The 15,283-nt window shown below is 43.2% G+C and overlaps 1 protein-coding gene across 2 annotated transcripts in view; it reads right to left on the reverse strand.

Annotated features, from left to right (window-relative positions):
* Positions 1-12,253: 12,253 nt before the first annotated feature.
* The window catches only part of SYMPK (symplekin), a 49,269-nt gene continuing 46,239 nt past the window's right edge, over positions 12,254-15,283 (reverse strand). The window contains exons 24-27 of one of the 2 annotated variants that reach the window (XM_040413086.1): positions 15,043-15,219; positions 14,085-14,174; positions 12,791-12,955; positions 12,254-12,706 (exon numbers count right to left, since the gene is read on the reverse strand). In XM_040413086.1, the coding sequence (XP_040269020.1) occupies positions 12,593-12,706; positions 12,791-12,955; positions 14,085-14,174; positions 15,043-15,219 (546 nt within the window). In that variant the 3' untranslated portion in view covers positions 12,254-12,592. Of the gene's footprint in view, positions 12,707-12,784; positions 12,956-14,084; positions 14,175-15,042; positions 15,220-15,283 lie in introns of both variants that reach the window. The other variant, XM_040413085.1, reaches the window with a different exon arrangement.

The raw sequence follows: 15,283 nt of genomic DNA on the forward strand, positions 1-15,283 counted from the left end.
CTCTATACTGTAAGAGCAGTGAGACTATGGACTCTTTACTGTAAGAGCAGTGAGACTATGGACTCTGTACTGTAAGAGCAGTGAGACTATGGACTCTGTACTGTAAGAGCAGTGAGACTATGGACTCTTTACTGTAAGAGCAGTGAGACTGTGGACTCTTTACTGTAAGAGCAGTGAGACTGTGGACTCTATACTGTAAGAGCAGTGAGACTATGGACTCTTTACTGTAAGAGCAGTGAGACTATGGACTCTTTACTGTAAGAGCGGTGAGACTATGGACTCTTTACTGTAAGAGCGGTGAGACTATGGACTCTTTACTGTAAGAGCGGTGAGACTATGGACTCTATACTGTAAGAGCGGTGAGACTATGGACTCTGTACTGTAAGAGCAGTGAGACTATGGACTCTGTACTGTAAGAGCAGTGAGACTATGGACTCTTTACTGTAAGAGCAGTGAGACTATGGACTCTTTACTGTAAAAGCAGTGAGACTGTGGACTCTTTACTGTAAGAGCAGTGAGACTGTGGACTCTATACTGTAAGAGCAGTGAGACTATGGACTCTTTACTGTAAGAGCAGTGAGACTATGGACTCTGTACTGTAAGAGCAGTGAGACTATGGACTCTTTACTGTAAGAGCAGTGAGACTATGGACTCTTTACTGTAAGAGCAGTGAGACTATGGACTCTTTACTGTAAGAGCAGTGAGACAATGGACTCTTTACGGTAAGAGCAGTGAGACTATGGACTCTTTACGGTAAGAGCAGTGAGACTATGGACTCTGTACTGTAAGAGCAGTGAGACTATGGACTCTGTACTGTAAGAGCAGTGAGACTATGGACTCTGTACTGTAAGAGCAGTGAGACTATGGACTCTATACTGTAAGAGCAGTGAGACTATGGACTCTATACTGTAAGAGCAGTGAGACTATGGACTCTTTACTGTAAGAGAAGTGAGACTATGGACTCTACTGTAAGAGCAGTGAGACAATGGACTCTTTACGGTAAGAGCAGTGAGACTATGGACTCTTTACGGTAAGAGCAGTGAGACTATGGACTCTGTACTGTAAGAGCAGTGAGACTATGGACTCTGTACTGTAAGAGCAGTGAGACTATGGGCTCTTTACTGTAAGAGCAGTGAGACTATGGACTCTGTACTGTAAGAGCAGTGAGACTATGGACTCTGTACTGTAAGAGCAGTGAGACTATGGACTCTATACTGTAAGAGCAGTGAGACTGTGGACTCTTTACTGTAAGAGCAGTGAGACTGTGGACTCTTTACTGTAAGAGCAGTGAGACTGTGGACTCTTTACTGTAAGAGCAGTGAGACTGTGGACTCTATACTGTAAGAGCAGTGAGACTGTGGACTCTTTACTGTAAGAGCAGTGAGACTGTGGACTCTTTACTGTAAGAGCAGTGAGACTATGGACTCTTTACTGTAAGAGCAGTGAGACTATGGACTCTTTACTGTAAGAGCAGGGAGACTATGGACTCTATACTGTAAGAGCAGTGAGACTATGGACTCTTTACTGTAAGAGCAGTGAGACTATGGACTCTTTACTGTAAGAGCAGTGAGACTATGGACTCTTTACTGTAAGAGCAGTGAGACTGTGGACTCTTTACTGTAAGAGCAGTGAGACTATGGACTCTTTACTGTAAGAGCAGTGACACTATGGACTCTTTACTGTAAGAGCAGTGAGACTATGGACTCTTTACGGTAAGAGCAGTGAGACTATGGACTCTTTACTGTAAGAGCAGTGAGACTATGGACTCTTTACTGTAAGAGCAGTGAGACTATGGACTCTTTACTGTAAGAGCAGTGAGACTATGGACTCTTTACTGTAAGAGCAGTGAGACTATGGACTCTTTACTGTAAGAGCAGTGAGACTATGGACTCTTTACTGTAAGAGCAGTGACACTATGGACTCTTTACTGTAAGAGCAGTGAGACTATGGACTCTTTACGGTAAGAGCAGTGAGACTATGGACTCTATACTGTAAGAGCAGTGAGACTATAGACTCTATACTGTAAGAGCAGTGAGACTGTGGACTCTACTGTAAGAGCAGTGAGACTATGGACTCTTTACTGTAAGAGCAGTGAGACTATGGACTCTTTACTGTAAGAGCAGTGAGACAATGGACTCTATAATGTAAGAGCAGTGAGACTATGGACTCTTTACTGTAAGAGCAGTGAGACTATGGACTCTTTACTGTAAGAGCAGTGAGACTATGGACTCTTTACTGTAAGAGCAGTGAGACTATGGACTCTATACTGTAAGAGCAGTGAGACTATGGACTCTATACTGTAAGAGCAGTGAGACTATGGACTCTTTACTGTAAGAGCAGTGAGACTATGGACTCTGTACTGTAAGAGCAGTGAGACTGTGGACTCTATACTGTAAGAGCAGTGAGACTATGGACTCTTTACTGTAAGAGCAGTGAGACTATGGACTCTTTACTGTAAGAGCAGTAAGACTATGGACTCTTTACTGTAAGAGCGGTGAGACTATGGACTCTTTACTGTAAGAGCGGTGAGACTATGGACTCTATACTGTAAGAGCGGTGAGACTATGGACTCTTTACTGTAAGAGCGGTGAGACTATGGACTCTGTACTGTAAGAGCAGTGAGACTATGGACTCTTTACTGTAAGAGCAGTGAGACTATGGACTCTATACTGTAAGAGCGGTGAGACTATGGACTCTATACTGTAAGAGCAGTGAGACTATGGACTCTATACTGTAAGAGCGGTGAGACTATGGACTCTATACTGTAAGAGCAGGGAGACTATGGACTCTGTACTGTAAGAGCAGTGAGACTATGGACTCTTTACTGTAAAAGCAGTGAGACTGTGGACTCTTTACTGTAAGAGCAGTGAGACTGTGGACTCTATACTGTAAGAGCAGTGAGACTATGGACTCTTTACTGTAAGAGCAGTGAGACTGTGGACTCTGTACTGTAAGAGCAGTGAGACTGTGGACTCTTTACTGTAAGAGCAGTGAGACTATGGACTCTTTACTGTAAGAGCAGTGAGACTATGGACTCTTTACTGTAAGAGCAGTGAGACTATGGACTCTTTACGGTAAGAGCAGTGAGACTATGGACTCTTTACGGTAAGAGCAGTGAGACTATGGACTCTGTACTGTAAGAGCAGTGAGACTATGGACTCTGTACTGTAAGAGCAGTGAGACTATGGACTCTATACTGTAAGAGCAGTGAGACTATGGACTCTATACTGTAAGAGCAGTGAGACTATGGACTCTGTACTGTAAGAGCAGTGAGACTATGGACTCTGTACTGTAAGAGCAGTGAGACTATGGACTCTATACTGTAAGAGCAGTGAGACTATGGACTCTATACTGTAAGAGCAGTGAGACTATGGACTCTATACTGTAAGAGCAGTGAGACTATGGACTCTGTACTGTAAGAGCAGTGAGACTATGGACTCTGTACTGTAAGAGCAGTGAGACTATGGACTCTTTACTGTAAGAGAAGTGAGACTATGGACTCTACTGTAAGAGCAGTGAGACTATGGACTCTATACTGTAAGAGCAGTGAGACTATGGACTCTATACTGTAAGAGCAGTGAGACTGTGGACTCTTTACTGTAAGAGCAGTGAGACTGTGGACTCTTTACTGTAAGAGCAGTGAGACTGTGGACTCTTTACTGTAAGAGCAGTGAGACTGTGGACTCTATACTGTAAGAGCAGTGAGACTGTGGACTCTTTACTGTAAGAGCAGTGAGACTGTGGACTCTTTACGGTAAGAGCAGTGAGACTATGGACTCTTTACTGTAAGAGCAGTGAGACTATGGACTCTTTACTGTAAGAGCAGTGAGACTATGGACTCTTTACTGTAAGAGCAGTGAGACTATGGACTCTTTACTGTAAGAGCAGTGAGACTATGGACTCTTTACTGTAAGAGCAGTGACACTATGGACTCTTTACGGTAAGAGCAGTGAGACTATGGACTCTTTACGGTAAGAGCAGTGAGACTATGGACTCTATACTGTAAGAGCAGTGAGACTATGGACTCTATACTGTAAGAGCAGTGAGACTATGGACTCTATACTGTAAGAGCAGTGAGACTATGGACTCTATACTGTAAGAGCAGTGAGACTATAGACTCTTTACTGTAAGAGCAGTGAGACTATGGACTCTTTACTGTAAGAGCAGTGAGACTATGGTCTCTTTACTGTAAGAGCAGTGAGACTATGGACTCTATACTGTAAGAGCAGTGAGACTATGGACTCTATACTGTAAGAGCAGTGAGACTATGGACTCTATACTGTAAGAGCAGTGAGACTATGGACTCTATACTGTAAGAGCAGTGAGCCTATGGACTCTATACTGTAAGAGCAGTGAGACTGTGGACTCTATACTGTAAGAGCAGTGAGACTGTGGACTCTTTACTGTAAGAGCAGTGAGACTGTGGACTCTTTACTGTAAGAGCAGTGAGACTATGGACTCTTTACTGTAAGAGCGGTGAGACTATGGACTCTATACTGTAAGAGCGGTGAGACTATGGACTCTATACTGTAAGAGCGGTGAGACTATGGACTCTATACTGTAAGAGCGGTGAGACTATGGACTCTATACTGTAAGAGCAGGGAGACTATGGACTCTGTACTGTAAGAGCAGTGAGACTATGGACTCTTTACTGTAAAAGCAGTGAGACTGTGGACTCTTTACTGTAAGAGCAGTGAGACTGTGGACTCTATACTGTAAGAGCAGTGAGACTATGGACTCTTTACTGTAAGAGCAGTGAGACTGTGGACTCTGTACTGTAAGAGCAGTGAGACTATGGACTCTTTACTGTAAGAGCAGTGAGACTATGGACTCTTTACTGTAAGAGCAGTGAGACTATGGACTCTTTAAGGTAAGAGCAGTGAGACTATGGACTCTTTACGGTAAGAGCAGTGAGACTATGGACTCTGTACTGTAAGAGCAGTGAGACTATGGACTCTGTACTGTAAGAGCAGTGAGACTATGGACTCTATACTGTAAGAGCAGTGAGACTATGGACTCTATACTGTAAGAGCAGTGAGACTATGGACTCTATACTGTAAGAGCAGTGAGACTATGGACTCTTTACTGTAAGAGAAGTGAGACTATGGACTCTACTGTAAGAGCAGTGAGACTATGGACTCTATACTGTAAGAGCAGTGAGACTATGGACTCTATACTGTAAGAGCAGTCAGACTGTGGACTCTTTACTGTAAGAGCAGTGAGACTGTGGACTCTTTACTGTAAGAGCAGTGAGACTGTGGACTCTTTACTGTAAGAGCAGTGAGACTGTGGACTCTTTACTGTAAGAGCAGTGAGACTGTGGACTCTTTACTGTAAGAGCAGTGAGACTATGGACTCTTTACTGTAAGAGCAGTGAGACTATGGACTCTTTACTGTAAGAGCAGGGAGACTATGGACTCTATACTGTAAGAGCAGTGAGACTATGGACTCTTTACTGTAAGAGCAGTGAGACTATGGACTCTTTACTGTAAGAGCAGTGAGACTATGGACTCTTTACTGTAAGAGCAGTGAGACTGTGGACTCTTTACTGTAAGAGCAGTGAGACTGTGGACTCTTTACTGTAAGAGCAGTGACACTATGGACTCTTTACGGTAAGAGCAGTGAGACTATGGACTCTTTACTGTAAGAGCAGTGAGACTATGGACTCTTTACTGTAAGAGCAGTGAGACTATGGACTCTTTACTGTAAGAGCAGTGACACTATGGACTCTTTACGGTAAGAGCAGTGAGACTATGGACTCTTTACGGTAAGAGCAGTGAGACTATGGACTCTATACTGTAAGAGCAGTGAGACTATGGACTCTATACTGTAAGAGCAGTGAGACTATGGACTCTATACTGTAAGAGCAGTGAGACTATGGACTCTATACTGTAAGAGCAGTGAGACTATAGACTCTTTACTGTAAGAGCAGTGAGACTATGGACTCTTTACTGTAAGAGCAGTGAGACTATGGTCTCTTTACTGTAAGAGCAGTGAGACTATGGACTCTATACTGTAAGAGCAGTGAGACTATGGACTCTATACTGTAAGAGCAGTGAGACTATGGACTCTATACTGTAAGAGCAGTGAGACTGTGGACTCTATACTGTAAGAGCAGTGAGACTGTGGACTCTATACTGTAAGAGCAGTGAGACTGTGGACTCTTTACTGTAAGAGCAGTGAGACTGTGGACTCTTTACTGTAAGAGCAGTGAGACTGTGGACTCTTTACTGTAAGAGCAGTGAGACTATGGACTCTTTACTGTAAGAGCAGTGAGACTATGGACTCTTTACTGTAAGAGCAGTGAGACTATGGACTCTTTACTGTAAGAGCAGTGAGACTATGGACTCTTTACTGTAAGAGCAGTGAGACTATGGACTCTATACTGTAAGAGCAGTGAGACTGTGGACTCTATACTGTAAGAGCAGTGAGACTGTGGACTCTTTACTGTAAGAGCAGTGAGACTGTGGACTCTTTACTGTAAGAGCAGTGAGACTATGGACTCTTTACTGTAAGAGCAGTGACACTATGGACTCTTTACTGTAAGAGCAGTGACACTATGGACTCTTTACTGTAAGAGCAGTGAGACTATGGACTCTTTACTGTAAGAGCAGTGAGACTATGGACTCTTTACGGTAAGAGCAGTGAGACTATGGACTCTATACTGTAAGAGCAGTGAGACTATGGACTCTTTACTGTAAGAGCAGTGAGACTATGGACTCTTTACTGTAAGAGCAGTGAGACTATGGACTCTTTACTGTAAGAGCAGTGAGACTATGGACTCTTTACTGTAAGAGCAGTGAGACTATGGACTCTTTACTGTAAGAGCAGTGACACTATGGACTCTTTACTGTAAGAGCAGTGACACTATGGACTCTTTACTGTAAGAGCAGTGAGACTATGGACTCTTTACTGTAAGAGCAGTGAGACTATGGACTCTTTACTGTAAGAGCAGTGACACTATGGACTCTTTACTGTAAGAGCAGTGACACTATGGACTCTTTACTGTAAGAGCAGTGACACTATGGACTCTTTACTGTAAGAGCAGTGAGACTATGGACTCTATACTGTAAGAGCAGTGAGACTATGGACTCTATACTGTAAGAGCAGTGAGACTATGGACTCTATACTGTAAGAGCAGTGAGACTATGGACTCTATACTGTAAGAGCAGTGAGACTATGGACTCTATACTGTAAGAGCAGTGAGACTGTGGACTCTATACTGTAAGAGCAGTGAGACTGTGGACTCTATACTGTAAGAGCAGTGAGACTGTGGACTCTTTACTGTAAGAGCAGTGAGACTGTGGACTCTTTACTGTAAGAGCAGTGAGACTGTGGACTCTACTGTAAGAGCAGTGAGACTGTGGACTCTTTACTGTAAGAGCAGTGAGACTATGGACTCTTTACTGTAAGAGCAGTGAGACTATGGACTCTTTACTGTAAGAGCAGTGAGACTATGGAGCTCTATACTGTAAGAGCAGTGAGACTATGGACTCTTTACTGTAAGAGCAGTGAGACTATGGACTCTTTACTGTAAGAGAAGTGAGACTATGGACTCTACTGTAAGAGCAGTGAGACTATGGACTCTGTACTGTAAGAGCAGTGAGACTATGGACTCTTTACTGTAAGAGCAGTGAGACTATGGACTCTTTACGGTAAGAGCAGTGAGACTATGGACTCTTTACTGTAAGAGCAGTGAGACTATGGACTCTTTACTGTAAGAGCAGTGAGACTATGGACTCTTTACTGTAAGAGCAGTGAGACTATGGACTCTTTACTGTAAGAGCAGTGAGACTATGGACTCTTTACTGTAAGAGCAGTGAGACTATGGACTCTTTACTGTAAGAGCAGTGAGACTATGGACTCTATACTGTAAGAGCAGTGAGACTGTGGACTCTATACTGTAAGAGCAGTGAGACTGTGGACTCTATACTGTAAGAGCAGTGAGACTGTGGACTCTTTACTGTAAGAGCAGTGAGACTGTGGACTCTTTACTGTAAGAGCAGTGAGACTGTGGACTCTACTGTAAGAGCAGTGAGACTGTGGACTCTTTACTGTAAGAGCAGTGAGACTATGGACTCTTTACTGTAAGAGCAGTGAGACTATGGACTCTTTACTGTAAGAGCAGTGAGACTATGGACTCTTTACTGTAAGAGCAGTGAGACTATGGACTCTTTACTGTAAGAGCAGTGAGACTATGGACTCTTTACTGTAAGAGAAGTGAGACTATGGACTCTACTGTAAGAGCAGTGAGACTATGGACTCTGTACTGTAAGAGCAGTGAGACTATGGACTCTTTACTGTAAGAGCAGTGAGACTATGGACTCTTTACGGTAAGAGCAGTGAGACTATGGACTCTTTACTGTAAGAGCAGTGAGACTATGGACTCTTTACTGTAAGAGCAGTGAGACTATGGACTCTTTACTGTAAGAGCAGTGAGACTATGGACTCTTTACTGTAAGAGCAGTGAGACTATGGACTCTTTACTGTAAGAGCAGTGAGACTATGGACTCTTTACTGTAAGAGCAGTGAGACTATGGACTCTATACTGTAGGAGCTGTGAGACTATGGACTATATACTGTAAGAGCAGTGAGACTATGGACTCTTTACGGTAAGAGCAGTGAGACTATGGACTCTTTACTGTAAGATCAGTGAGACTATGGACTCTATACTGTAAGAGCAGTGAGACTATGGACTCTTTACTGTAAGAGCAGTGAGACTATGGACTCTTTACTGTAAGAGCAGTGAGACTATGGACTCTTTACTGTAAGAGCAGTGAGACTATGGACTCTGTACTGTAAGAGCAGTGACACTATGGACTCTTTACTGTAAGAGCAGTGAGACTATGGGCTCTTTACGGTAAGAGCAGTGAGACTATGGACTCTTTACTGTAAGAGCAGTGAGACTATGGACTCTTTACTGTAAGAGCAGTGAGACTATGGGCTCTTTACGGTAAGAGCAGTGAGACTATGGACTCTTTACGGTAAGAGCGGTGAGACTATGGACTCTTTACTGTAAGAGCGGTGAGACTATGGACTCTATACTGTAAGAGCAGTGAGACTATGGACTCTTTACTGTAAGAACAGTGAGACTATGGACTCTTTACGGTAAGAGCAGTGAGACTATGGGCTCTTTACTGTAAGAGCAGTGAGACTATGGACTCTTTACTGTAAGAGCAGTGAGACTATGGGCTCTTTACGGTAAGAGCAGTGAGACTATGGACTCTGTACTGTAAGAGCAGTGAGACTATGGACTCTTTACTGTAAGAGCAGTGAGACTATGGACTCTTTACGGTAAGAGCAGTGAGACTATGGACTCTTTACTGTAAGAGCAGTGAGACTATGGACTCTTTACTGTAAGAGCAGTGAGACTATGGACTCTTTACGGTAAGAGCAGTGAGACTATGGGCTCTTTACTGTAAGAGCAGTGAGACTATGGACTCTTTACTGTAAGAGCAGTGAGACTATGGATTCTTTACTGTAAGAGCAGAGAGACTATGGACTCTTTACTGTAAGAGCAGTGAGACTATGGACTCTTTACTGTAAGAGCAGTGAGACTATGGACTCTATACTGTAAGAGCAGTGAGACTATGGACTCTATACTGTAAGAGCAGTGAGACTATGGACTCTTTACTGTAAGAGCAGTGAGACTATGGACTCTTTACTGTAAGAGCAGTGAGACTATGGACTCTTTACTGTAAGAGCAGTCAGACTATGGACTCTTTACTGTAAGAGCAATGACACTATGGACTCTTTACTGTAAGAGCAGTGAGACTATGGACTCTATACTGTAAGAGCAGTGAGACTATGGACTCTTTACTGTAAGAGCAGTGAGACTATGGACTCTTTACTGTAAGAGCAGTCAGACTATGGACTCTTTACTGTAAGAGCAATGAGACTATGGACTCTTTACTGTAAGAGCAGTGAGACTATGGACTCTCTGCCTGAGGAGGTGATGATGGGGAGTTCAGTATAAGAATTCAGGAGGGGCCTGGATGTATTTCTGGAGTGTAATAATATTACAGGCTATAGCTACTAGAGAGGGGTCGTTGATCCAGGGAGTTATTCTGATTGCCTGATTGGAGTCGGGAAGGAATTTTTTATTCCCCTAAAGTGGGGAAAATTGGCTTCTACCTCACAGGGTTTTTTTTTTTTTTTTGCCTTCCTCTGGATCAACTTGCAGGATAACAGGCCGAACTGGATGGACAGAGGGCTTTTTTCGGCCTTATGTTACTATGACCGCTGGCCATGTTGGTGGAGTTCTCGAAGCAGCGGGACACGGCACACAAGTCAGTTTGGCTTGGTCATTACATTAGCATTACATGTATGCCGCCACGCTGTGTGTAGACTTTCTACAGGAATAGCCTTTTATATCTGGGTGTTCTCTAATCATTTACAAGAGGGGTTTGAGGGCGAGTAGGGATAGGGCAGGGATAGGGGGCAGCCCGGCCTCCCTCTCCTGTGTAAATCCTGAATGGGGAGGATAAGGAATGATTAACCTCTTCAAGACCAAGCTAGTTTTCACCTCCCTGCCCAGGCCATTTTTAGCAAATCTGACCAGTGTCACTTTGTGGTAACTTTAAAACGCTTTTACTTATCCAGGCCATTCTGAGACCGTTCTTCATGACACTGGTAAATTGAGATAAAAAATTTCATTTTTATTTATAAAAAATGACCAAATTTACCAAATATTTGGAAAAATTTCCATTTCTCTATTTTTTATAATAGACAGTAATACTTTCAAAAATAGTTACTACTTTACATTCCCCATATGTCTACTTCATGTTTGGATCATTTTATGAATGCCATTTTATTTTATTTTTTGGGGACGTTAGAAGCTTAGAAGCAAATCTCAAGTCACTTTGTGAGGCTTACATAATGGAAACCACCCATTAATGGCCCCATTTTAGAAACTTATTTTACAAACTTTATTAACCCTTTAGGTGTTTCATAAGAATAAAGAAAAAAAGATGGAATTTTGGCAGATTTTCCATTTTAATCCATTTTTTCTAGTAACAAAGCAAGGGTTAACAGCCAAACAAAACTCAATATTTATGGCCCTGATTCTGTAGTTTACAGAAACACCCCATATGTGGTCGTAAACCGCTGTACGGGCACACGGCAGGGCACAGAAGGAAAGGAATGCCATATGGTTTTTGGAGGGCCATGACAAATTTGAAGCCCCCCTGAGTAGAAACTCCAAAAAATGACCCCATTTCGGAAACTACGGGATAAGGTGGTAGTTTTGGTGATACTATTTTAGAGTACATATGATTTTTGGTTGCTCTATATTACCCTATTTGTGAGGCATAGTAACAAAAAATAGCTGTTTTGGCACAGTTTTTATTTTTTGTTATTTACAATGTTCATCTGACAGGTTAGATCATGAGGCATTTTTATAGAGCAGGTTGATACGGACGCGACAATACCAAATATGACAAATTTTTTAGGTTGTTTCAGTTTTACATAATAAAGCATTTTTGAAAAAAAATAAATCTTTTTTTAGCGTCTCCATATTCTGAAAGCCATATTTTTTTTCTATTTTTGGGCGACTGTCTTATGTGGGGTCTCATTTTTTGCAGGATGAGATCATGGTTTTATTGGTACAATTTTGGAGTGTGTATGACTTTTTGATCGCTTGGTATTACACTTTTTGTGATGTAAAGTGACAAAAAATTGCTTTTTTTTTTACATCGTTTATTTTTTTTTACGGTGTTCACCTGAGGGGTAAGGTTATGTGATATTTTAATACAGAAGGTGATTACGGACGCGGCGATACCTAATATGTATACTTTTTTATTTATGTAAGTTTTACACAATAACAGCATTTTTGAAACAAAGAAAATCATGTTTTAGTGTCTCCATATTCTGAGAGCCATAGTTTTTTTTTTTATCATGTACAGAAAGGTAATACCAGCCCGTTACTAATGTGCTGTGATTCTCCATATTGCCTCCTTTGCTGGCTGGATTCATTTTTCCATCACATTATACTCTGCTCGTTTCCATGGTTACAGACCATGGAATGCCTTTAGAGTTATTCCGTCATAATAGAAGTCGGTCATAGAATTGCGTTATGGTCCGTGGTAACGGAATCCATAACGCAATTCTGCTTTTACCACCAAACGAAGCGTGAAGGAATTTCAAAATATGAAATTCGCTCATCTCTACTGGTGACCTATCCCAACAATAGCCCATCAGAAACTAAGTCGCAAAAAAAAAAAAAAATACTTAAAAATGAAGTGCTATAGTTTAAAGAGATCGATTATTGGAAAACAACCAATAGTTGTATTTTTAATGGCACCACTTAAAACGGATTGTCCAGCCTGGTCGATCCTCAGAATACACCATCATTAGATGATTTGTGGGGTCCAGCGCAGAAGTCAACACCGGAGCTACAGACAACTAGTGGTGCTGCTCCTATTGACATCCAATGTACAGGGAAGGAGAACGGGAGAACGTGGTAAAAAGGAATTTCTAACTATCGGCCAAGAACACACAAGGCACCTGGAAATCCACTTTAAAAATCGTGTTGGCCCCGGACAAGAGACACATTTTATTTGTCAGAAACTACAATGTGACAACGAGGGGTGATCTAATCTTCTCTTTGGTCTAGTCCTTCTTCCATTGGCTCCTCAGGGGGTGGAGAACGTGTGGTGTTGGCAGGGGCGCTCTCAGCTTCTTGAGGAGACTCTTTCCCCTGACTTTTCTGAGGATGAAGATAAAAAGAGATTATTGAATTTTGGTCAGGGGCAACGTGAAAAGATGACACTAAAAACCAACAAACCATCACCATCTCTTCCTCTTCATCTAGTAGAATAACAGGGAGATCCAGCTCAGTTTCCTCATCCACCTTCTGCACACTTTTTTCTTTCTGCTCCTCTAGAAGCTGCCGCTTGGCTGATTTTTCTTGGGCAAGACGGTGTGCAACTGTGTCTTGGGATGTAATCTCTGCCACCTTAAATAAGAAGGTAAAACAAAAAACCAAAAGGATGCTTGAATCAAGTCCTCCATGATAAGAATGATGGGTTTTAAGTAGGGATCGACCGATTATCGGTTTTACAGATATTAAATCGGCCGATATTGAGGATTTTGACCGTTATCGGCATCTATTTTGCCGATATACCAATAACGTATTGGGAACACAGAACGCGCTGCTCTCCGTGTTCCCTCCGCAGCACAGGGGAGAAGGAAGCAGTGTCTCCTCCCCCTGTGCTGCCGCCAATGAGAGGAGAGAAGATAAGAGGAGGGGAGGGGCTGTGGCCACCGCTCCACCAATGAAGATGAGTCTTTCATTAATTCATATACAGGAGGCGGGAGCTGGCTGCAGAATCACATAGCCGGCTCCCGACCTCTATGAACTGTAGCTGCGGTCCGCAGTAGTTAACCCCTTAGGTGCCGCGGATCGCAGCTACCGCTCATAGAGGTCGGGAGCCGGCTATGTGATTCTGCAGCCAGCTCCTGCCTCCTGCATATGAATGATTGAGAGACTTATCTTCAATGGTGGCGCAGTGCGCCCCCCACCCCCATCCCAATAGTAAAAACATTGGTGGCGCAGTGCGCCCCCCCCCCCCCCCCCCCCCACCCAGTATTAATCATTGGTGGCAGTGGCCACAGGATCCCCTCTCCCCTGCTCCTCCGATAGGAGCCCCAGCAGTGTAATCCTGGGGCTCCGATCGGTTACCATGGCAGCCAGGACGCTACTGAAGCCCTGGCTGCCATGGTAACATCCCTGCTGCTGTGTGCACAGAGCACAGAGCAGCAGGGACAGTGTGAGCTCCTATTCACCCTGATAGAGCTCTATCAGGGTGAATAGGACAAGGGTTCTAGTCCCTAAGGGGGCTAAAAGTTAGTAAAAAAAATTTAAAAAATAAGTATAAATGAAAAAGATTTACAAAAAAAAATTTAAAATACACGTTAACAATAAACATATTAATTTTCAGCAGATTTGTGTAGGAAATTTCTCAAAAATAAAAATATCCAGAATATCGGTATAAATGATCGGCTATTGGCCTGAAAGTTCACAAATTATCGGTATCGGCCCTAAAAAAATCAATATCGGTCGATCCCTAGTTTTAAGTACTGACCTCTTCTGCCTGGGCAACATCGTCTGATTCAGTGTCCGTTCTGGATTGAGCTTCTAGAATTGCCACAATGGCATGAGGAACATGGGCCAGCTGAAGGGAAAGAATAATTTACTACATCAGCCAACCAACGAGAAAGACTACATCCACCAGCCGAAGGGAAAGACAAGCCATTACTACATCCATCCACCAGCCGAAGGGAAAGACAATCCATTACTACATCCACCAGCTCAAGAGAGAGACAATCCATTACTACATCCAACCACCAGCCAAAGAGAGAGACAATCCATTACTACATCCATCCACCAGCCGAAGGGAAAGACAATCCATTACTACATCCACCAGCTCAAGAGAGAGACAATCCATTACTACATCCATCCACCAGCCGAAGGGAAAGACAATCCATTACTACATCCACCAGCTCAAGAGAGAGACAATCCATTACTACATCCACCAGCCGAAGAGAGACAATCCATTACTACATCCATCCACCAGCCGAAGAGAGAGACAATCCATTACTACATCCATCCACCAGCCGAAGAGAGAGACAATCCATTACTACATCCATCCACCAGCCGAAGAGAGAGACAATCCATTACTACATCCACCACCCGAAGGGAAAGACAATCCATTACTACATCCACCAGCCGAAGAGAGAGACAATCCATTACTACATCCACCAGCCGAAGAGAGACAATCCATTACTACATCCATCCACCAGCCGAAGAGAGAGACAATCCATTACTACATCCATCCACCAGCCGAAGAGAGAGACAATCCATTACTACATCCATCCACCAGCCGAAGAGAGAGACAATCCATTACTACATCCATCCACCAGCCGAAGAGAGAGACAATCCATTACTACATCCATCCACCAGACGAAGGGAAAAACAATCCATTACTACATCCATCCGCACTAGGCAGCATTGGACACTGTGGAGACCTTCCTTGCACTCACCTGGTTAGGGGTAAAGGTCCTGACATGAGCCAGGAGGGGATCTCGGAGATCAGGAGATGTCTGGAGGACTGACTGCAGCTGTGGAGGAGGGAGCTGGAGGAGGACACTAAAGGACTGTGGCTTGGTTCTTTGGCAGCATTTAATGAAACCCTCCCAAACCTTTGGATACTTCCAGACCTGAAGTCAAGACAACAGCATATAAAAACGACAGCACTGGGTGAGTAGCAGAGTTGTCGTATGG

The sequence above is a fragment of the Bufo bufo genome (assembly GCF_905171765.1).
Source record: "Bufo bufo chromosome 8 unlocalized genomic scaffold, aBufBuf1.1 SUPER_8_unloc_2, whole genome shotgun sequence".
Taxonomy (NCBI): Eukaryota; Metazoa; Chordata; class Amphibia; order Anura; family Bufonidae; genus Bufo; species Bufo bufo.